Consider the following 22482-nt stretch of genomic DNA (forward strand, 5'->3'; position numbering starts at 1 on the left):
GGTTGGGCAAGCCAAAGACAGGTGCTACTGGAAGAAGTCGGTCTCAGATTATGAGTGTTATTCATACCATCAGATAAACAGCCTCATTATTAAATTATTTTGATTTTTACAGATGAGTTGGCCTTAAATGTGAAATAAGAAAACCTGGATTTTTTTTCTAAAAATAGATAGTCATAAATCTGGGCAATTTATTAGCCCTAAAGTTGCCATTGACAGCTAACTGTACACTTGCGTCAAAGATCAAATCAAGTGGAAAACAAAAGCTCTAGTATAAAGTGCAGTTATCTCACATCCTTTCTAACAGGAGGTTGCTTTTACCTCATCTGAAGATGGCAGCTTTGATGAAGACTAATTTTGGCAACAGGAAGTTACAGGGCCCTGATCTGACATGGCAATGTCAGTGAGATAACTAGATTTTCTCTGTTCTGCAATTCATGGGTGGGGTTAGTGGTTTAGTATAATGTGATTAATGCAGTGTGCAGCACTCAGAGGAGTACCAATTCTTGTTCTTTTTGGCACGAGAGCAACATCTTCAGAGTTGTTTCACAACAACTATACAAAAACACTCTCTTAAAGGACATCCTTTGAGCAACATTAATAATTTCCTAACTTTAATTAATAACATTAATAATTTTCACATAATAATAACGGCAAGATCCATACTGCTGGATTCCACAATGCATGTGCACTTATTCAATTGTACCTTCTAGGCTTGGAGTCCATTAAAAAAAAGAAACTGCTAACAATATAATAATGTTCACTTCAATACTACTCTTGCAAACCCCAGATATTTTAATGGAAAACCTTATCCTTAATTTAAAACACAGCATAATTTTAAGATTAAGTGTTTTTATTGCTATAGTTAAACTCTTTATTGCCTTAGGGTAAATCTAAAAATGTCTTGACTAGGCACTCTGAAAGAAAAAAATAATACCATCAATTTATGAAGTTGTTACAGTGATTTGCCAACTCTGTGACATTCCATTTTTCCAGCTAGTAAGGTCCTACGAATGCTAAAGAACAGGTATAGACCTCGTTGAGGGAGTTGTAGGCCTATGACCACTGAATCTAAGTCAGCTGCTTATCACCAGTTACCTTCTGATCACACGCTGTCACTAAACTTCTTATTATCCAGTGCATATTTGACTAGTGAAAAATGAGGATTTGGGAGCAGTGTATTTGTCATATATGCCTCTCAGCACAAGTGTCAGTATGGTTCTGACCATGACATGCAGCAGCAGCGCTTCAGGCTGCTACCATAGCACGTGAGGACAGAGTGGCCCTCAACGGAACACATTAAATCACAGAATCATAGAATCGATTGGGGAAAAGACCTCCAAGATCATCAAGTCCAACCCTTGGTCCAACTCCAGTCCACTTACTAGATTATGGCACTCAGTGCCACGTCCAATCTCAGCTTTAAAACCTCCAGGGATGGTGAATCCACCACCTCTCTGGGCAGCCCATTCCAATGCCTGATTATCCAACTTAAATTTCCCCTGGCAGAGCTTGAGCCCATGCCCCCTTGTCCTACTGCTGACTGCCTGGGAGAAGAGACCAACCCCCACCTGGCTAGAACTTCCCTTCAGGTAGTTCTAGACAGTGATGAGATCACCTCTAAGCCTTCTCTTCTCCAGGCTAAACAACCCCAACTCCCAGACTCTCCCCATAGGGCTTATGCTCCAGTCCCTTCACAAGCCTTATTGCTCATCTCTGGACCCGCTCCAGCACCTCAGTATCTTTCCTGAACTGAGGGGCCCAGAACTGAACACAATACTCAAGGTGTGGCCTCACCAGTGCTGAGTACAGGGGAAGGATCACTTCCCTGGTCCTGCTGGCCACGCTATTTTTGTTAGACAGCATCCCACTGGCCTTCTTGGCCACCTGGGTACACTGTTGGCTCATGTTGAGCTTCCTGTCAATTAGTACCCCCAGGTCCCTTTTTGTCTGGCTGTTCTCCAGCCACTCTGTGCCCAGCCTGTAGCGCTGCATGGGGTTGTTGTGGCCTTATTGAACCTCATCCCATTGGAATCAGCCCATCTCTCACATACATGGCACAAAATGGCCATTGGAAAGGGATTTATACGAGAACAGGATCTTTATTGCATGTCTTCCCACAGTGCTGTAGTCCATACAGGTTTATATTTGTTTCTGTCAGCCATGGGGCAGGGCGGCATTGCTTGCCCATACAAAACTCGAAGCTATTGTACTCCACCTGACTACAGAAAAAGCAAGCCTGCCACGGGCAGGATTATTACATGTCCTAGCGCGCTTAACGTTGGGTATTTTCCCGAGGAAAAGCAATGAAAGAGAATGCCTGGGTGAAGAGAGGGCAGTGGTGCCTAAGTGCGCACCTGTGCTCTTAAAATCTGTGGCGAGAGTTTCAGGTCCGCTGCCTCCCTTGGGAGCCTCGCTGCGCGGCAGCGGTCAGGCCCGAGCAGCATCCCGAAGCCCTGCTCCCTCTCCATCCCGCCGGATCCGGGAGAGATCGGCCCAGCCCACACGTAAACTCCGATTCCTGGGCTCCAGCCGGCAGTGCCCGGGACTGTCCCACGGCCGCGGCTGGAGCAGTGTCCCGCGGGATGACCGCGCCCGGCCCGGCAGCGCGGCGGCCCCGGGGCGTGTTGCGGGCGGTGCCGCGGCCCCAGGGGCGGCGCAGGGCGGTGCCCGGCGGCTGTCCGGGCACGGGTGGAGTGTGTGTGTGTGTGTATTTGTGGGGCGGGCAGCCATGCGGCGTTGGAGGCTCCTTCTCTTCCCCGTGCTCCTCGCCGTCCTGGTCCCCGTCAGAGGTGAGCAGGGGCGGGCGGCGGTCCTGCTCGGGGAGGGAGCGCCCCGCTGCCCTCCGCCCGCGGCCGCTCCGCACGGAGCCGGGGCAGGGGCGGCGGCCGGAGCGGTCCCCTTGCTTAGAGGGGCCGGGGAGGGAGACGGGCGAGTCCCCGGCTGCCCAGTCTGTCCGGGGCAGGGAAGCGGCGCTTTCTCCCTCCAACTTTTTTTTTTCTTCCCCCCATTTAAGTAACTGGAAAAGTATTCCTGAGCTTTCTTCCCGCCTTCCGCACTGGAAACCCTGCCTGGTGTTTAATCTGCGGTGAATGCGGTGTTGCCCCGTACGGCCCTTGGGTGCAGCGGGGTCCTCGGAGGAGGCTGGGAGGGGGTTTCAGAGCTCCGGGAAGCTCGGCTGGAGCGCGGCTTCCATTTTAGGAAAGAAAGTGGAGTTACGACGGTCCCAGGGCATCGGATGGTTACTCACCAGAAAACCTACCGTCATACGATACCCTTTAAAAAATTACTATGGCAAAACTGCAGTATTTTCTGATAAGCATTTTGTTGCTTCAGTGTGCGTCAGGGATGATTTTCTTGAACCCTGATCAAAAAACTGTATATGTAATAATAGCACGTTGGTGTTTGGTAAAAGAAAACATGGAGAGGGGGCAAGGGAAGAAAAGTAGCGAGGTCCCCAATACCAAGTTTTTTCGGGAGGAAAACTGCTAAACTGGAATGTGCAGTGCCAACTGTCATTTCCCATTTATATGACTTGTTTCTGAGAAATACCTTTTTCTTTTACTTTGTAAATAAGCATACTTGGTGCTATGCCTAGGTATTTTCTTTCATGTACTTTGTAAAAACAACACTTCAAATCTTAGATATCTATCTCTTCACTGTAAAAGAGAAGGAAAAATTTCTGTTCCTGACTTGGCCTGGAAGCTGTAGATAGCCCATACAGACGCCAAGATAAGCAGTTTGGCATCAAGCCTGCTTGAATTCAGTTCTGTAGCTCTATTGTGGTCTTGACTCCTAGGTTAGCAAACTGAGCTCTTGGAATAATAGTACAATTTTACTGTAACCAGCTTTAAAACTGACAGATGATTCAGGCTGCTAACATTTATCATCTTGGTACTTATGTGGAAAATTTCCTCCACTACCTCTGCAAGCACTCCTCATGGTCATGGATAGCAAGATCTTTGCTGTGATGCTCTTAACAGGTGGAATTATTTGGGGTCACTCAGAAACAGTCTTTCTAAACTTTTCCAAGAAGTCTGAAGATGAAAAGAGATTGTGGTTTTTGCTTCACTAGAGGGAAGGTGCACAAAAACTGCCTTTCGGGGTTTTGTTTTGAATTCTGTGAAAAATTATACCACATTTTGAACAGATTGCTGTTACAAAGTTGGTTAATTTATAAGAGTACTTGTTAATGCCAATAATATGAACTAAGTAGATCACTTATAATTAGTTTGGACACTTTTTCCTTAGGCAAAATGTGTAAGAATTTGAGAAGTGCTGAGAATGTCAGCCTGGGGAGGGTGGGGCCCTCCAGAGGAATTTGAGATCTGTGGTGGTGCAATCTTAAATGACAAGAAAGGCAGAACCTGAATTACATACTCTTGAAAAACTTATTTTCACTGTCAGTACGCTGTCTGTAGTCTGAATGTGCAGAACTGCTGTAAAAAGTTGAGGATGTTACTTTATAAGCAGTTCAGCTGTCCTCTGGCTGTGTGGAGATGACTGGTTTCACTGTTACTGCCCACTTCCATGATTCAAGTAGATGAATCTACTCCAGACTGATAACTTCTTATGGGATCATCCATTTTAGGCACATGAAAACTGTTAGTGTTAAATCAATATTCAGCCTATCATGAGGATTTGAATGCATTCTTAAGCAAGAGTAAACTGTTGTTTGAGCTTGCTTAGAGGAAGAGTTTTAACCTCAAAACTGGTATTGTCTCATTAGTCCAGCATGACCTCTGCCAGTCTGTCTGGAATTTAGATACCCTTTGGGCTGTATCCAGGGGGAGGTCAAATGTGAGTTTTTATACACCAGTTTCTGTGGACAGTCTGACAGCTTGCCCCTGCTAAGGATTGGGATCTTTCTGTTTCTCTCCTCCTGTGGTTGGTCTGGTGCCCACTGGGGCCTGCACTGAGATGATTCAGCTTGATTAGTCAGCAAATGACTAATCTGGTGCGTTCGGTTTGCTCTGCGGAGTGTTTGATAGGTCTTGGTGCCAGCACAAAGGAGTGGCAGGGTAGAGCATTGGAGAGTGGAAATGAGGTGGTGACAGGGGAGGAGAGGACAGGCGGCTTCCTGCTATGAGTGACTGTGAGGTGTGAGACCAGTTCAGTCGTATTATACCTGCAAAACCAGCAGGTTAGCCGAGCATCTAATGGACCAGTAATCTTGGTTTTCAAATACAACAACAAAAAAGGTATTGGGCACCATGCCTTCTGTACAATGTATATGAAGAGCACAGCAGAAGAAGAATTAAACAAAAAAATCCATACATGATACTCCATACATGGACTCAGTGATCTTAGAGGTCTAAAGCAACCTAAATGGTTCTGTGCAATTCTGTGTATGATGAACAGCAAAAGACTGCTTTATGCAGACACAAGGCTCAAAAGCCTCCCTTATCTGCTGTAGAAAGATCAAGGCATGAAAACCTGTGTTCTTATTGAGGATCTAGAGTTTGGACTTGGGGATGTATGGTTTGTGTTGCAAGAAAGTAGAATTTGTTGATTAAAACACAGTTGCCAAAGAACAGTTATAATACTGAACACCTGGAAGTGAGCAAACTATATGCAGGAAACTGAGATATCTATGTTGTAAGATCAGTAGCCTAGGGTGAGTTGCAGGTGGAGATCCCTTCTTTGTAAGACTGCTTTAATTAGAAGGTTCTGAGCAAAGAGAAGGAAACACTTGTGCTCCTGACTTTTTGTTGAAGCAACTCAGTGTTGAGAGAAATGCCTGTCTGTAATCTAGTAGATGGAGTTTTCAGCTGGGGCAGGAAGGTGCTGCAGGGATTCCTGGAGACTGAGCTCTGCTTTTTGCACTGTGGAGTTGTTTGCCTTTTAAATCCAGTGTAAAAAACAAACCAACAAACTGCCACAGAACTTTCAGTTAGAAAAGTTCAGCAGCAGTGCGAGAGTGCATGCATGGCAGCATGAACTTTAAAAGTGTAGCATTTTTCACCATCTTTCTATTTTCTCTAATTTGAAAAGGTTCACAGGCTTTTTTGTTTAATGTGGTGTGTTTTGTATAAAATGGCCACTGCAGTGCTACATCAAAATGTTGTCACTGCAACAATCCTTAAGCTTTCCATAGTTACAGTGCTTTAACTTGGCAAGAGTTAAGGGTGACTCAGCCTACTGCCACCTAGCCAAGACCAATTTCAATATTTTCCTGATGTTACGCTGGTGCATGTGATGGGGTTGCCTGTGCTTGAGAAAGGACTCTGCTTTAACTCTTGATGTGTTGAACTTCTCACTGCAATTACTTTGTATTCCATCAGGTGACAGCTGTGTTAGTAAAATGTAGTAATAATAGTAGTCAGTTAAGATCATCTTGCCAAGGGCATTCGTCTTCTAGCCAAACTGCTTTTCCATGCTCCAGCACAGAAATCTACTCCTTGGAGTCTAATAGAAGTGTTTTGAGATAGTGTTATGAGCAAAACAGTCTCAAGTTGTGGAACTTTTACTTAAATTAGCTTGCTGTCAGTTAACACAAACTTCTACCTATGGATTTGGGACTTGTGAGAAAAAAAGTGATCTATCAAACCCCTAAGATCCTCCTCTTCCCTACTTTAATTTTAAGCCAAACACCCCTACCCCATTTTGGTTTCCTTGGTTATCACTGCAGGTTATACTCAGCGCATCCCCTGCTCGTTCTTTGAGGTGACATGTAAAGCAAGAAGGTTATATACCTAATGGCTTCTTTCTGGTGCTCCTCCATGCCTCCTGCTGGTTTTCCTCTTCTCCTCTTTGCTTCTTGGCGTCCGCTCCCTCTGTGAGGGTCCTTATGGTCCCTCAGGGCTGTCACTGCTCTGGTATGGGCGGCCCTGGTGTGAGTGGTCCACAGTTACAGTCCCTCAGGGGTGTCCTTACCACAGTGTCTCAGGGAGATATCCTGCACAGAGCACATCTCCAGCCACATCTTCTCCCTTCAGTCTCCTGAATTATCTCCTCCATGTGTCTCCTGTCCCTGCTGGCTGATACTCTATGTGTGCTCAAGCAGGAATACTTTGTGCTCCTCTGACCAGCGAAGGTTTGGTGTGGATTGTCAGTGTCAGTGCCAACATGGCATGACTGTAAGTGGCACAGAGCAGTTCATGGTCTCTTCCCAGGCATGGCACCCTGGAGCCCCCTGAAGCCCCTGCCCAGTTCATGCTCTGTACTTTTATAGAATCTTGGAATAGAATCACAGAATGGGTTGGAAGGAACCTTAAAGATCATCTAGTTCCAAACCCCTTCTGTGGGCAGGGACATCCGAGCTTCATAGAGGTGGGATTCCCTCTTCCTGGAGTGCAATTTCAAGTAAGCCATTCTACCTTTTTAGAACGTACATTGTTCCATTCTGTCTTTCCAGATGCCTGGGTATTAGAAGGGATACGATACACTCACTTGACTCCACAATCTTCCCCTCAGTCTTGGACAGCTGTGGTTTTCAAATGGCTACTGCTGTCTGAGACTAGCCAAGGCTGCGTTCCATCAAGCCAACATATGCATACATTTGTTTCACCTAGAATGGTGCCTACATTTTCCTTCCAAGTAGAAAAGCTTCTAGCAATCCCTTTCTGACCTTGCTGCTGTGAGGACACCACTCCTGCTGGTGTTGCTGAAGAGAAGGAGGCTGATCTACTTGCCAGGCTTCTTCAAACTTCCCTTTCCCCCATCAAAAGTATCAGTTCATCATTCATACTTTTCATGCATGTCTTATCATTCCACAGATCTCGCACTGCCTAGTTGCCTGCACTATGGCTTCCTGAGACAGGTCTAAGCTCTGTTCTCTGCCTTACCACACAAGAAGTTTCATGGACCTACCAGGCTAAAAATAGCTTTCCTTTGTGCCCACATCCTAAGCCTCTGCTGGCAGGTGGAGCTAACTGATCAGTCTGTGTTTCTCAAATTGCCTTTGGATTTCAGATATGCTTATTAACACTATGTGTTCAAGTAGATGTTTCTCTGAGTAGCCCTTGTATTACTTTCCATTCTTTTGACGTTGAAAGCAGTTTTCTTCACTGCTGTTGATTATGATTCCAGTCTTTGAGCTGTTTCTGCACTGCATTATGATCGCTTAGGAGTCTGTCTGTATGTATTCTCAGGGCCACTGGTGTTCCTGAACATGTTCCAAGGTGACTCCAAAGGCCATTATTTTTGCCAAACTCATGGCAGCCTCTTCAGCAAATAACTTGTCATATGCTGAGGCATTTTATAGCCAGAGTTCAGCCTTCTTCATGTTGTTCATTTGCTGGCCTCAGACTAATCAGTTCAAGTTGGTCAAAGATGGTGCCCATTACTTAGTACTCTTTTGAGTTTTTCCTATAATCAATAAATTATCAATACAGTAGAAAAATTCTCTAGAGATGTTGTCTTAGAGTTTTGTGGATGATACCATGGCAAATGGTAGGACTGTGTTCCCACCCTTTGTAATAGCCAGTTCCAGATGTATTGACACCATTCCAGGTGAAGGTAGCTGGGGTCTTGCTCCTTCACTGAGAAGGATTGAAAAGAATGCCTTTACAACACCAGTCATATTTTTTGGCTTCAGGGTCATGCAAGAGCTGCAGCACACCTGGAACTAGTTGCTAATGCAGCAGCTGCATCATTCAAAGCTCTGATGTCTGCTGTCAACTGCAGGGATGCTTCTTGACTGGCTGAACAGGACTGCTGTAAGATAAATGTGTTTTGAGTCTCCCTCCTCTTGTCTTTTCCAGGGAATCAGTTCCTAACTACTTTTTAAATCTCACCACTGTCCCCTTAATCAGCTCATTACCTCTTTCAGCAAATTATTCACATTGCTGGGGAAAGAACATCTGGATCTAAGTGCCTGCAACATTGCTGGGGTCAGTAAGAGTCCTTATTATGGTTTGAAATCTTGGCATGCCAAGTGTTCAACCCCACAACAAAGCTCCCTTCCCCTGCTGAGAAAAGGGAGAAAAAACCCCAACACTTAAAACAGAAACTGGTTTATATACTTACACAAAAGAGGGAAAATTAAAAGTAAAATGCAATATAACACATCCACACAGGAATAAAAGATTACAACAATAACTCCCCACTCTCACCGAACACAAATTCCACCACCCCGACCACACATCTTCCAAGAGAGCTCAACCTCCCGAGGGACAGACCCAAGCAAGAGAAACCCAAGAATAAATGTTTTACTTCCCTAAGATAACATAGCAGCAAGCAGCGGTGCCGGGGCCTAAATCAGCAGAACAGCAGCAGCGTCCTGTCTCTACCCCAGCCATGATCAAAAGGAAGGAAACTTCTTTTCCTCATTCCTTTTATACTTGCGATGATGTCAGAATATGGTGTGGAATACCATTGGCCAGTAGAGTCAGCTGTCAGCTGGCCTGACACAGCTTGAGTCAGCTGATAATCCAAGGCTTGCTCTAAAAGCTAAAGCCTGAACTTAGGCCTACCTAAAGCCAGGACAGTCTGTAGCTGGTTCCCTCCAGGACAAAGCACATTGCCTATACCAAAAGCCTATTGTCTTCCTGCTGCTTCTGTCCATCTGCAGTGTCAATCAAGTCAGGCCCAAGAAGGGCAGGGCAATAGGAGCAGTCACAACAGGTAGGGGCTGCTAATCTTGTCTATTCAAACTGAGGCTCCTTTCCAGTAGAGGTAGGATGTGTCCTCCCCATTTACTCTGAGTAACTACTCGTTTGTCACTGCTACACAAGTGCAGTAAGGTGCACTCAGCACCCATATCAATTAGGACACTAGAGATGGGGCAAAGTGCTGCCTGGCTGCCTTACCCAGATAGCCCAGTAAATTTGGTTATCTGCCCCTGCTGCTACTGCAGTGAATTCAGATGTATTGTCAGAACAATGTGCAGTGCAGAGGCTGGGGCAGGAGAAGGCAGTGGTTGAACTGAGCTCCAACTCTGTCCTGTGCTCACAACTCCTCAGCCAGCAATGCTGCATCTCTGAACGGCTATCCTCTCAACTTGATCATACCCTGTCTTTTTTCATTCAGAGGGATCTATAAGTCCCAGCATCTATGACAGGGGCATACAGAATTCCCATTCCTTTCAGGTGTTTTCCCCAAAGATTTATCATATGGATGGAATCTTGATATTAACCTTGGCCTTGCTGTTAATCCCATGGCATGCTCCCTCCTGTTGTACATAGGAGATCATTTCTTGGTCAACAGGGTTCCCACCATGTTATCAGCCTCTGCTACCTGCAAGTTATTCCCAACACAGCAATACAGTGTTCCAGCTTGTGTGTCTTGCCCTTTGCCTGTCTGTGTTTTATCAGCTGTTGCAGGTCTCTGTGCCACCATGCAAAAACACATAGTCGCAGCAACAGCCCTGTGACAGCTTTTCTGCAGACTTGGGACCAATACTGCAAAAGGTAGTGTTTGGAACGAAAACAAGCTAGTTTTAGTTCGCTTTTCATTAAAAAAAAAATTTGTTTGTCTATATGCTTGCAAGTTCTAGTCTGGGAAAGATTTCCCTGCAGGAAGTTTGTTGCCTGCTGCAACAGGTAGATTTCTTACCTGTTGAAAATAAAAATAAATACAGGAATACTCATCACAAAGTATTTTTTTAGCTGGTTTAGTCTCTGCATTTGATGTGACTGTGAAGCCCAGAATAATAGCATCCAGAAGATTTCCTACAAAGAATTCCAAAAAGTCGTAAGGCAAATTCCTGTGACAGTCCAAGAACTTAATTTCTTTGTGTTGTCAGGTCTGTTTACAATAGTTCTTTTAAATATTGAACAGTTTTTCTAAATAGAAACAGCTCCTTAAAATACTTAGTTCACATGTCAAATGTAGGAATCATTCAAACATGTTTTGGTAAAAGGATCATTTTGAAAGAAAATTACGTTTTAAGTTGTCTGATCACACAACATCACTGTCTGCATAACAAATGCATTTGACTTACTTTATACAGATTTCAGTCACTTGTGAAGCATCCATATACTATAAACATCCATGAAATGACATATTTAACAATACTTGTAAAAGGAAGCCCCTTGGCTGAAGCAACTGTTAGTTAATTGCAGGTGTTAATTTGCTCTACTTTTCTCATAGCTTGTCTCCAGTAAAACTCCCATTGGATCTCTTCTTGCTTCAGAATTTTTCACAGGAAATAGTATCCATTTCTTGATGTGTGTAAAGTATCCACAAAGCTCATTTCACTTTGACCTAAAGAGTTTTAATCAAGGTAAAATCAAACTTTGTTTTTAGGATAGCAGTCATTCTTTCATCAGTTAAATGCTATCGCTCAGTTAAAAAGTTAATCTTTTCATGAATTAGAAGGGTTGTTTTATTAATCAATCTAAATGGTAAAAATCTGATTGAAATTATAAAACTGTTTGTATGCTTTTTTGCTTAACCACAGAAAAATGTTGCTTGTATATTTTCTCTTTGTGAAGAAGGCCAATATTCTGAGGAAAATACAAAGTGAAAAATTGTTCAACTGATGTTTTCAGGAAAGCCAATCCTGCAAGTCTGGTTATTTCTTGCAGTATTGGTATTATTACTGGTTTTATATAACTGCCACAAAAATACTACACTCTAAAGCCTTCTCTCTGGAAAAATGGAGTTGGAGTGTTTGTTACCTGTGATTTGGAGGAAAATACTGATCTTATGCAAAGAGAGGAGGCGCTAGTGGTGATAGTAGTTGAAGTAGTAGTGAGATACGGTGAATTAAAAATGAGTGAGGCAAATGTGCTGGGTAGTATACAGTGTTTATTAGAGCTGATGCTATTGTTGGACAAAACAGACGGCTCTGGAGTCACACAAGTCCTTGTTAAATTTAGAAACAAGAAGTTTCAGGATAAGTTTACGGGGAAGGGTTTGGGGAAGCTTACATGGAAAGCTTTTAAATAAGGCCATCTTTTTCTATATTTTACATCTTTATCTTTAGTCTACTGATTCTTCTCTCACCTCTGGCTATCCATGCCTGTCCGTATTTTCCCTCTTTGATGCCAGAAATGTCTGCCTGCCTGCCTCTGTTTCTCAGTATGTCCTGGATGCCAGGCATCTTGCGACTGGATCTCAAATTCAGTAGTTACTTCACCCCCTACTCCCTGCTCTCTCCCTCTCCCACTGTTCAAATGGTTATGAGAGACATCCCTTCATCAGATCAGAGCTGTCGCTGCTTGTCTTAGCCAGCAACTTTGCAATCTGATTTACAATATCCTTTTTCTCCCCCATTCTCACAAAAACCTCCATCTTTCCTTTTTGCAGTTTTGGTCTTCTGTAAAGGTCATCCCTTTTCTGTGCATTCTAAGCAATGATGTGGACTTTCTCAGCAAAACTTCAGCCATGAGCTGTGATTCTGAAGCCCATGGCTGTAGGGAGCTGATAGATCCTCTGCATTTAAACTTACCTCTCTCTCTCCTTCTTCCTCTTCCATGCCCACTGCTGCTTCTGCTCCTTTCTGTTTTGTGTTGCCATTGCGTCTTTGTAGCTGGCTCCACTGCCAGTCCTATGTACAGGCACAGCTCCCTTCAAGTTGCAATTCTTACCTGTCCTACAGACAGTTTTTCCATCCATTCCTATTGCTTTCCCGTGGTACTCTGTGAAATAAGTAAATGTTTAATAAATGAGGAAATTTCTGCTGCAATCTGGATTTTAGAAGGTGATACAGAATCAAAGTGGAGATGATGAAATTATTTCTTAGAGTTGACATGGAGAATTCTTGATAAAGGTTTTGTCTAAATATGACAGAATAGAACTACTTTTACTAGATGCACTTGAACCAGAAATGTGTAATGTTTCACCGTGAGTGCATTCCAGATGTTTTGCTGAGCACATGAACACATTGAAACTCCTTAGAATGTAGCCTTGGTACCAAAGGGAAGATTTGCCTTTTTTCTCAAATAATGTAGGATGGGAAGTTAAAAACTCTTGCCAACTTCTTTTAAATGAGAAAAAAATCTGACAAAACCTATGCCATGTTTCTGGCTTGCCATCAGTCTGTGGCTGCCACTTAGTTGTATGCTAACTAATCAGTTTATTTTATCTGTCTGGTTTGGGTAGATAAAACTAGTCTCATTGACCTGGGTGCATGGTTGTCTTTCAGAAATATTTTTTTGGGAGTAATTTTACGTACATGATAGAAAGTTATTTGAAGTAGAAAACGTGAGCCTTCTGCTGCAGTATTCCACATCACCCAGAGATGCAGGGTGCTGTCACGTCACACGTCCTGTGACTGAAGCTGATCTGCCCATTTCCAAACCGGTGCTGGTGTGATGCAGTGGAGCACAAGCTGTGAAATCCTGGGCCACTGGATTGTTGTATAATGCAACCGTCTCAATAAATCCCTTAATAGTAAATACCTATAGGAAGGAAAGTGTCACTGTTGCTACTGAAACATGTCAATGTTTATTTTGAGTAGAACAATAGGTTTTGATATAAACTGAGCTAATACCAGAAATGGTTCAGTCTTAGAGCAATAGATGAAAATGTGATTTGAATAATTGCCAACACTATACTGAGTACTGAGCCTCGTTTCCTCTATGCTCTGCCTTCCCAAAAGGAAACTGCCAGCAAGACCCAAAGTCTTCCTTTTTTTTTCTTTTTTTTTTTTTTGCAAAAGATGTAGTAGCTCTTTTCAAGAATACAGGTTGAAAAGCCTTAGAAATCTTTAGCTGTAGCTGAACAAGCCCAGTGAAAAAAAGAAGTCACGAAAAGCAAGTCAATTTTACTGTTCATCTCATGCTTCTGGCTAGATTACAGAATTCGTTTGGACTTTACTATTAGTATACAAATTATATTGAACTGATAAGGCTTCTGGTGAGGAACGTAAAAGAAACAAGCTGTGAAATTAATTGTCAGCTTACAGATACTAGCAGACATAAAACAGTCCTGCTTACTAGGAGTCCTCATTTCAGTGCACTGCTGTAAAAATAACAGCATTCTTGATCTGGTTCTGTATACGTTGCAAGTGTATATTTCAAATAAATTTTGAAGAAGGAATTTATAAATGAAAATCTAAGTTTTGTTTACTTGTTCAACATAAATTATAATTTAACTTTTTTTCCTTTGTCAGAGTGAGGATTATTTACCAGTCTAATAGTTGAGGTTTTGGAGCCAATGCCACCTAGTGCAGACCTCCCTAACCTTTCAGCCCCTGAGCTTTGCTGCTTTACTTCCCTTTTCCTCTGAGCCCCCCTGGGAGGGCTCTTTCTTCCTTGCCTTCCTGCCTCAATCCAAGAGGCTACCAGAGATGCAGAGTGTGAGCAAATAAGAATACAGACAAAAGAAAATACTGTTGTTTCCTGACTGTTTGCTGGGGAGGAAAGCCTTCAGTCTGTCATCTTACATACTTTATTGCTCTGTAAAGTATTTTACTGAAGTGGGATAAGCATCAAAAACACACAGCTCTTGAAGTCGCAGCTCAAGACTTTATACAATTGACCTGAAAACATTCTGCCTTTCTCCACACAAGGCTGGGCAGGGCACTGAGTTGAAAAAATGTATATAGAGGTTTTCAGTGCAAAGAGAACGTTGTTATCTGAACAGAAGCTGTCTAGGTAAACTTCTGGTGATAAAATAACATTAGGTTGTTTGATGCCATTGTAGTTACTTTCAGGAGTACCAATGATTTTTGTAAATTGCACAGTATGGAAGAGTTTGCAAACTCCTTGAATGAAACAGTTTTCTTAAATTGAAGACTAATCTTATGACTAACGATTGTTGCAGTCTTTCCAGTGTATATGGCTGTTAATTTTTGATGCTACACTGCAATCTGAGTTGTTATCCCCGTGTGGCTTAATGTGCATGAATCTCTTAACGAAGGCCAGAACACTGGGTGTTTAAAGGACCTTGAATGTATGCACCTTCCCAGCCCCACCATCTCCTCTGGTGTCCATCTTAGTGCCATCAGTGTGTATGTTGCTGTGCATTTTTTGAAGTATAGTTTTGACTGCTTGTGGTGTGGCTGCTGTTTTGAAGTACACACTTCAGAGCAAGATGCTTCATGGCTGTCAGTCAACTGCAGAAAGGTTCCTGTCAGAAACTACTGAAGCTGTTCCTAGATGCAAGTGCAGAAGTCCTCAAGAAGCAACCAGATTCTTTGGCACTGGAGAAGGGAGAGACTTTGACTTCTGGAGTGTGTTATGAAAATTTGCAACAGGCCCTTGCCGAGTGAGGAGAGAGGCTACGATGCAAAATACAGAATTACAAGGGAAAATACTTATGTTTGCACACGAGGAATCCCAGCCAAATTGGGGCACTTCAGTGTGGTTTTACACAGGTTTCTTGTAGCTTTCAAATGCTCAAGTTAACAAAATTTGACTGAGACCCACAGTACTGAATACCAGTTATAGTAAAACTTCAAAAATCACCTATATCTCTTGCTGCTTTTTAACTGATCCAGACATTCTTGAAGTCAGATTCACTTTACTTACTTATCTATGATGACAACTAATTATGGGAGGGTTTCAAAGAGGTGTTAGAGGGGCTAGGATGCTCATATTATTTTGGTGATACAAGCATATATTTTATCCTTCATGGACAGATCTAAGCTTCCAAGAAATAAAATTATTTACAGGGCTGAGGTGTCCTTTGAACAATATCAACATCTTCAGTGAAATCCCACTACCTCACTGCATTACAATGTATAATGTGAACTAATATATGTTAATAAACTTAATATACTTTATTACTACGAAGACTGATATAATAGTTAGGGAAGAGAACTTATGTAACAAGAGTAAATGTGAGCCTTGTGGTAAGAATGCACCTAGTTATGGAAATCTTGGCAATATGATTAGTAGTTGCAAGACTTGTCACCTTTGTGAAAGCTTAACGTCCTGTCTGTCAAGCAGCTTAAACTTTGAAGCTGTAGACTGTGAGCAACATATACCTAAAGAATTTTGGTTTCTTAGGTTTATAAAAAATGAACTACTGACATTTCTTACACCAGGACAGAGTTTCAAATGCGGCTGAATGCAAAGTAGGTACACAGTGCCTTCCTGGTCTTGGTGAGATTTGAGAACATGTTTTCCTGAGACTGCTTCAGAGCTCCTGGTCCAACCCTGTCAGTTTTCTGAAGAGGCAGTGGTGGACGTCAGAGGTGTCTGGACCACTGTGAGCCTCCCTAGGGGAATAGTGATTGTGCTGACACCTGAGACCAGTGAAGAGAGGTAGGGGTACTCCTTGCCTGCTCCAGGGGCCGAAGGGCAGGGCTGGCTTCTGCAGATGCTGTTGGTGCAAGAGAAGGCAGTGGCAGCACTGGCCCCAGGACTGGCCTTGCTGACATAACTTCATGCTTAATGCATAGAGTGACCAGTGTAGTTTAGGGCTGCTATGAGGAAGGGTGCCAGGAACTCAAGACCAGTTACCTAGAAAGGTGAAAATTTCAACCTGCATGTGCAAAGGCTAAACATACAGGCTTTAAAGAACCTAAGGTGAGGCAATACTTAATCAAATACCTGTGGCCTTTGTCAAAGGTATGCTACACATGCATGTGGACAAGACTATACTTCTGTCTGCCAGCTGTATTTTGGCTTAGTCCCTGAATTGACACAGAAGGAAACTTAGTATTTACTTTCTAGAAAGTACTGTATTTAAATACTCACTAATTTTAGTAATTTAGTATTTATACTTGGTAAGGCCAAGCATAGATGACGTAGTAATAAGCATAGTATATTACACTTGCAGTCTTGAATTGTGGTCAAGCCCTCCTGAAGTTACAGGTAAGAAAAAATGAGCGAATATCAAATAAATATGTCCAATAACTTCTTATTTGTTGTCATCTGGATTCAGAACCTTTGCTGCATTTTGCAAAGTCCTCTTCCTCTCTTTCTGCTTCCTATCCCAGTGGTCCAAAAATTCATCTTTTCGTTTCTTGATGAAAGTACCACATTTCTGTCACCTAAATGTTCTTCTAACAGCTTTTGTTAGTGTAGCTTAGGTTTCTACTTAACAAGCTTCAGGAGACAAAGGAATGTGTTTCAGTTCTCATTTGTAAAAAGAATTGCAGATGGGCAGAGTGACTGATTTTATTTTTAGTTCTATGACTTTTGTAGCACAGGCAGTTTAGTCCAGTGGCTAGAATTGGCCCGTGTCACAGAACTGCAGGGTGCTAAGGCTGAAGTACACCTCTGGAGACCTTTCAGTCCCACTCCCTGCTCCAGCAGGATCAGCTACTGAGGCTTGCCCAGGACTGTGGTTAGCCATGTCTTGCTCATTTTGAACATGTGGGGGAGGCACTCTCTTCAAGTAACAATTTTCCCTAAAGCATGGAATATACTTTAGCTCTTTTAAGATGCTGTTAGTGCCTTGGAAGCTTTTTAAGCTTAAGGAGAAGATCTGGGACCTGTGGCTCTGCCATTTGATGTCGTTTTGCCACTGAGGGTTACCACTAAGCATCCCAGCTGTAGATTGAGGGAAAGTGGTCACATCCATTATGGACATAAAGAATTGGAAACTGTAACCAGACTGTAGTAGACTACCCATTAGTAAGTGGGTTGTGATTAAGATGTCAAATATTTGCTTTTATCCTCCCTACGTGAAGGGACTCGCAGGAGTTCTTACTTTTGCATAGCTCTCTTTTACCTCTTTTACCCCTTCTTGTTTCTGTATAAGCAGCTCAGCATTTGTCAGGACTGTTGCCATCACGTTAATTCTTTAGCTTTATGTCTGACTCAGTTCTTCTTTATGCTTTCTGCTGATTTAGAGCTTTTCATTCTGTCCTCTTATTCCTATGTCAAATCCTACCCGGAAAACTCAGCTTATGGTTAATAAGAGCTCTAAGACTCATTGCATTTTCCTACTTTCCATAGCTCAGAGGGGCAACAAAAGTTGCCCAGTATATGGGAAAATTTGAAGCAAGTAAAATTCCCCAAACCATCCTTCAAAATATGTTTTTTTCTTCTCCAGTAAATGGCTTATTTTACCATGTTTGGTAAAAAACCCTCACATGACTACAGTTAAAGTAAATAGTTTTGAGTCAATATGTAGCTGTGTAGGCTTTTAAAGAATATTAAGTTGCCAATTTTGAACAGGAGGAATAGTTACTAATCCAAATATTAAAATAGATCACAAATTAGTCTAACCACTTTTTTCTAACAGCCAGATCACAAAAAGATCAGGCCACATAATTGCCTAGCTTTTTGTGTACTGTGTTTTCAAGACAGGTGCAAATAAAGTCACTTTTCAGGGAAGCAGTTTTTGTATCACTGTATAAAAAATAAGATCATTGTTATGGTAGTCTTACACATCTCTTTGAAGAGGAAATAAATCTTTTTATTGGTTCCAGTGAAGATTTAGCTGACTTTACTCCTATCAGTTACGCTAGTGAATGCTCCAGTGTGCAGAAAGCATACACTCTTCAGATGTAAAAAAATCACCTTTGCTTTTTTGGCTGAGTTACAGTTGTTATTTATGTCTGGGGCTTATTTGTTTTAGGCAGGAAGGGGCTTCATTCCTATTAACAAAATTTTATACAACGTTTTTTGTTTTCTCTTGCTCTGCACAGAAACCAAACTTGAAAGCATCATTGATAGGTGGGTATTTGTAGAGGCACAGGGTTCAAAACCAACAGTGTGGGATTTAATTTCATGAGACTCTGGGCAGGGATAATTATAAACTGCTGCCTAGCAGTGGGAATAAACATCCTATCTGCATTACCTGATGCACAGATCTCACCTGCAAGCCTCTGCACTGGCTGAGGGGAAAGAGTGTTGTTTTAAGTACGTTCTTCCATTAGCTACTTAGCTGGAAGTACTTTTCATGTTCCACGTTCTCCATTTAAAACCTTAGAGATAGAGTTTTTAGGGTAAGATGTGGAGAACCAAGTCATCTTTCTACCAGGTTTTTTGAAATTAAATTGCTTCACTTGGTTTTGTCTTGGACATGCTGGAAAATAACTGTCAAATTGTAAGCTGAGCAATGGAAGTCTTTTATTGTAGATAACTAGTGCTGGTAAGGCAAAACCTGGATTAAAATTAAGTGCTGGTAAGCTTAAAAACAATTGAAAGGGATGTGGTATCTTTGTCCTCTTATTTAAAGCGCTTCTTGAACAAGTTCTGTTGTGTTGTCCTTTCTATATTTTCTATAGATTCTGTTATGGAACTTCTGAATATTTCTAGTTCTTATGTTTTCAGTCCACCAAGGAGAAGGAGTGCAAGGCACATTGTGTAAACTCTGCAGAGATCAGAGGCCTATTTGGGCTCAAGATTTTTTCATATTTTGTGAAAATAAGTGGCTGGGGAGCAGGACAGACATGAACTGGGCAGTCACAGATCATAGGAAATTTGACAAGAGCAAGTGCTGGATTCTGAACCTGAGATGGGATAATCCTGCTTCTGTGTACAGACTGGGGACAAGAGGCTGGAAAGCAACCTTCAGAAAGAGGTCTGGGCAGGTAGGTTCATGGAAAGTTGAAGATGAGTCAAGAGTCTGGTAGCCCGAAGAGCCAGTTGTGCCCTGGAGTGCATCAAGAACAGCAATGCTGGTCGAGAGAGGTGATTGTCCCCCTCTATTCTGCGCTGGTGTGGCCATACCTCAAGTCCTTGTGTACAGTTTTAGGTGCCTCAGTGCAGTAAAGAGATGAAGCTATTGGAGTATGTCCAGAGGATAGTGACCAAGATGGTGAAAAGCTTTGGGACCAAGACTTGCTAGAGTGGCTGCGGTCACCTGGTTTGTTCAGCTTGGAGAAGGGAAGGCTCAGGGGTGATCACATGGCAGTCTACAGCTTCGTCAAGGGTGGCAGCAGAGGCAGAGTTTCTGATCTGCTCTCTCTCTCTACCACAAACAGGATGCAAGGAAATGAAATGAAGCTGCATCAGGGGAAGTTCAGGTTGGGCCTTAGAGCAGGTTCTTCTCTGAGAGGGTGATCAGGCACTGGAACAGGCAGGAAGGAAGTGGTCATGGCACCAAGCCTGACAGAGTCCAGGGAGTGTCTGAATGAGGCTCTTATTCATCTGGTTTGTTTCTAGTTAGTCCTCTGAGTAGCAGGGATTTGGACTTGATGATCCTTATGAATCCCTTCCAACTGGAGATATTCCATGATTAGTCAGCCACTGATGGAGTAGCGGGTGATGTCAGATGGAGACAAGGTGTCCACTGTCACCTGGTCCACTGACATACAACTCGAAGACCAGTTGCAATGTGCAGGCTCTGGGGCACCCTGTGGTGTACAAGGCCCAAGGCAGGGAGGGAAGGAAGGAAGGAAGGGAGAACACTGACATTTTTCAGAAAACAGAATTCAAGCAGTCGATTGCTCAAGTCAGAAAGTTATGTTTGTGGTGATTCATCATAAGTCTCCTTTCTTGGTGTGTCATCATACATGTGACTAATGGAGGAACTTTCCAAAGCTCCTGTCGGCTTCTGCAGTGGAATGTAAATATGACTCATAGTACCAGAGAGGTGATAGGTCTTTGCAAAGGACTCACTTGTATTTGCATAGTTATTTGAATCTCTTGAATCTCCTCCAGCGCTTCAGCTATTCAGAAACCTAGGTTTGCTCTTTTGTTTTACCTACTGTTTTTCCCACAGCTAACACAAACTATGCCAGTTACTAGGGACAGCCTGGTAAAGATCGGACTCTGGACATCTTGGTATTTGAGCTACAGGCATGAAAGGAAAATAGTGGAGACATTTCTGAAATGTTCTTGAATCTGCTCATGCCCCTAGGAGCTGAAAATATCTGCTGTATTTTGCTTTATATGCAGTATATCTGCTTTATTTGTAATGGCTTTGTTTAGACTAAGAAAATGTTCATAAGCTTAGTTGCTCATAAGCTTAAGCCTGTAGGGAGTGCAGGATATTCTTGCTGATTATTTTTTACTTGGATCTTGATATACCTTTATTCTAGTTCTATAACTTTATCTCTTGTTTTCCTGTTATTTCTTTCCTAGGACCACCTGAATCCCTGGTAGCAAGCTTCTCCACTTTCAAGCTAAGCCACTGAATTCTAGTTTAGTTGGACCAACCTATACCAAAAGCTGAACAAGTAGAATTGTAAGAGCAGCTGCTTCAAAGACATAGGAAGGTTTGCCATAAACAGTGGAGAAACACATTTCTTTGTTGAGAAAGCAGACTGCCAGCACCTTAGAGTGCAGATTATTATAGCAAATTTCATAAGCTAGTATTTGACATTTTCTGCTACTTTATCTCAAAAAAGTAATGTGTGTGAGGGGCCTGACCTCTTGCTGCATGCTTGGAAAGCAGAAGTGTGGTTGAAGAATATTGAATAATTAGATTCAATAGAGCATGATCTTTTTCTTTTAGTAACTCTCATATCTTTTGACTGTTTTGACCCTTTTTGACCTGTTAATGTGGAAGTTTCTTGGTGTAGTCTAACCAAGGGGGTAAATTCTGAAGTAACTGGTATTTGGGTCTTAGCACCTGCCCATTTTGCAGAGGTTTTTAAGGTTGTATTGCAAAATGGTGTAGGATTCAGATAAGCAACCCTACTTGGCTGTGAGCAAGGTGGCTCTTGGGTCAAATGTTACATTATAGGAATCCCTGCTTAGGCTTCAGATTTCAGTTTCTGCTGTAGCAGTTCAGTTGGCCAGACTGAATACTTTTTTTATTCCATTCCAGTTATTGTTCCTAGCTCCTCTATTAAAAAAGGAAAAAAAAAGAAAAAGAAATGTATCTTAGTCTCCTTCTTGGAAAAAAATGGCATTATGAGTGCATTATCTGAGAAGTAAAAGGGATTTCAATTTTGACCTCAGTTAAGATGAAAGATGTCACCAACTATAGGAGCATCCATCATTCCTGGTATTAAAGTCATGACTTGTCCTTGTCTTAGTTTGGTCTGTCATGTAAGTGAAAGGAACGTTCTGCTTGTGGTTGTTTGTTTTTATTCGTCTCTTCAGACTCTGCAGTAGCCAGTTCTGATGCCTCTTTGGTAGCTACATTCTTAGGAGAAAAGCCAGACACATCAATGCTTTATGCAGTTACCTTTTGAATTAAAGTAGTTCTGTCTGGAAATAAATTTGACTGTCTTGATTCTGAGTAGGTAGAAAAAATCTGCAACTTCTATGAGGCAAAGCAGTGTATTTGGGTATCTTTTTCTTGAATAGCCGGTATCTACTTTCATGCCATTTTCTTATCCCATGTTTCAGTGAAAGTAGGGATAATGAACAATCAGAAGTATCAGTGGGTTTAGCTGTCCACTTATCTCACAGGCCTCTGCTGCTGAGATTACACTACTATATTTATGCTATGAAACCAGTTTGTATCATGTATATATTGAGTTAGTGTCTTTGCAGTTGGCTGGCTCAGCAGCAGTAGCTCTAGCAACTGACTTAATACAGCAAGAGAAAGTCTTCTCCTAAGGACTGAAAATAGAGTTTAGTCTACCTTGAGTGGAGAGAGCCTGTAGTGGCACCAAATGCATTTACCTGTGTTTTAGGTGCTCAAGGTCATATGTGCTAATATTGTAACCACCTTCATGCTGCTAACCTTTGTTAGGGGGAAAGATAAGTCTTACAAACCCATGAAAATTAATTTTTCATGCCAAGATTTTAAAACCATTACCCAATTACATGACTTCCATAATAGCTTTGTGCTCCA

At 42.3% G+C, this 22482-nt stretch overlaps 1 protein-coding gene across 1 annotated transcript in view; it reads left to right on the forward strand.

Moving 5' to 3' along the window:
* Positions 1 to 1010: 1010 nt before the first annotated feature.
* The window catches only part of CD99 (CD99 molecule (Xg blood group)), a 31319-nt gene continuing 9847 nt past the window's right edge, over positions 1011 to 22482 (forward strand). Inside the window, exons 1-2 of the mRNA XM_071568211.1 lie at positions 1011 to 1024; positions 2296 to 2789. Coding sequence (XP_071424312.1) covers positions 1011 to 1024; positions 2296 to 2789 — 508 coding nt within the window. The remainder of the gene's footprint in view (positions 1025 to 2295; positions 2790 to 22482) is intronic.

The sequence above is a fragment of the Pithys albifrons genome, chromosome 1 (genome assembly GCF_047495875.1).
Source record: "Pithys albifrons albifrons isolate INPA30051 chromosome 1, PitAlb_v1, whole genome shotgun sequence".
In the NCBI taxonomy this organism is placed as follows: Eukaryota; Metazoa; Chordata; class Aves; order Passeriformes; family Thamnophilidae; genus Pithys; species Pithys albifrons.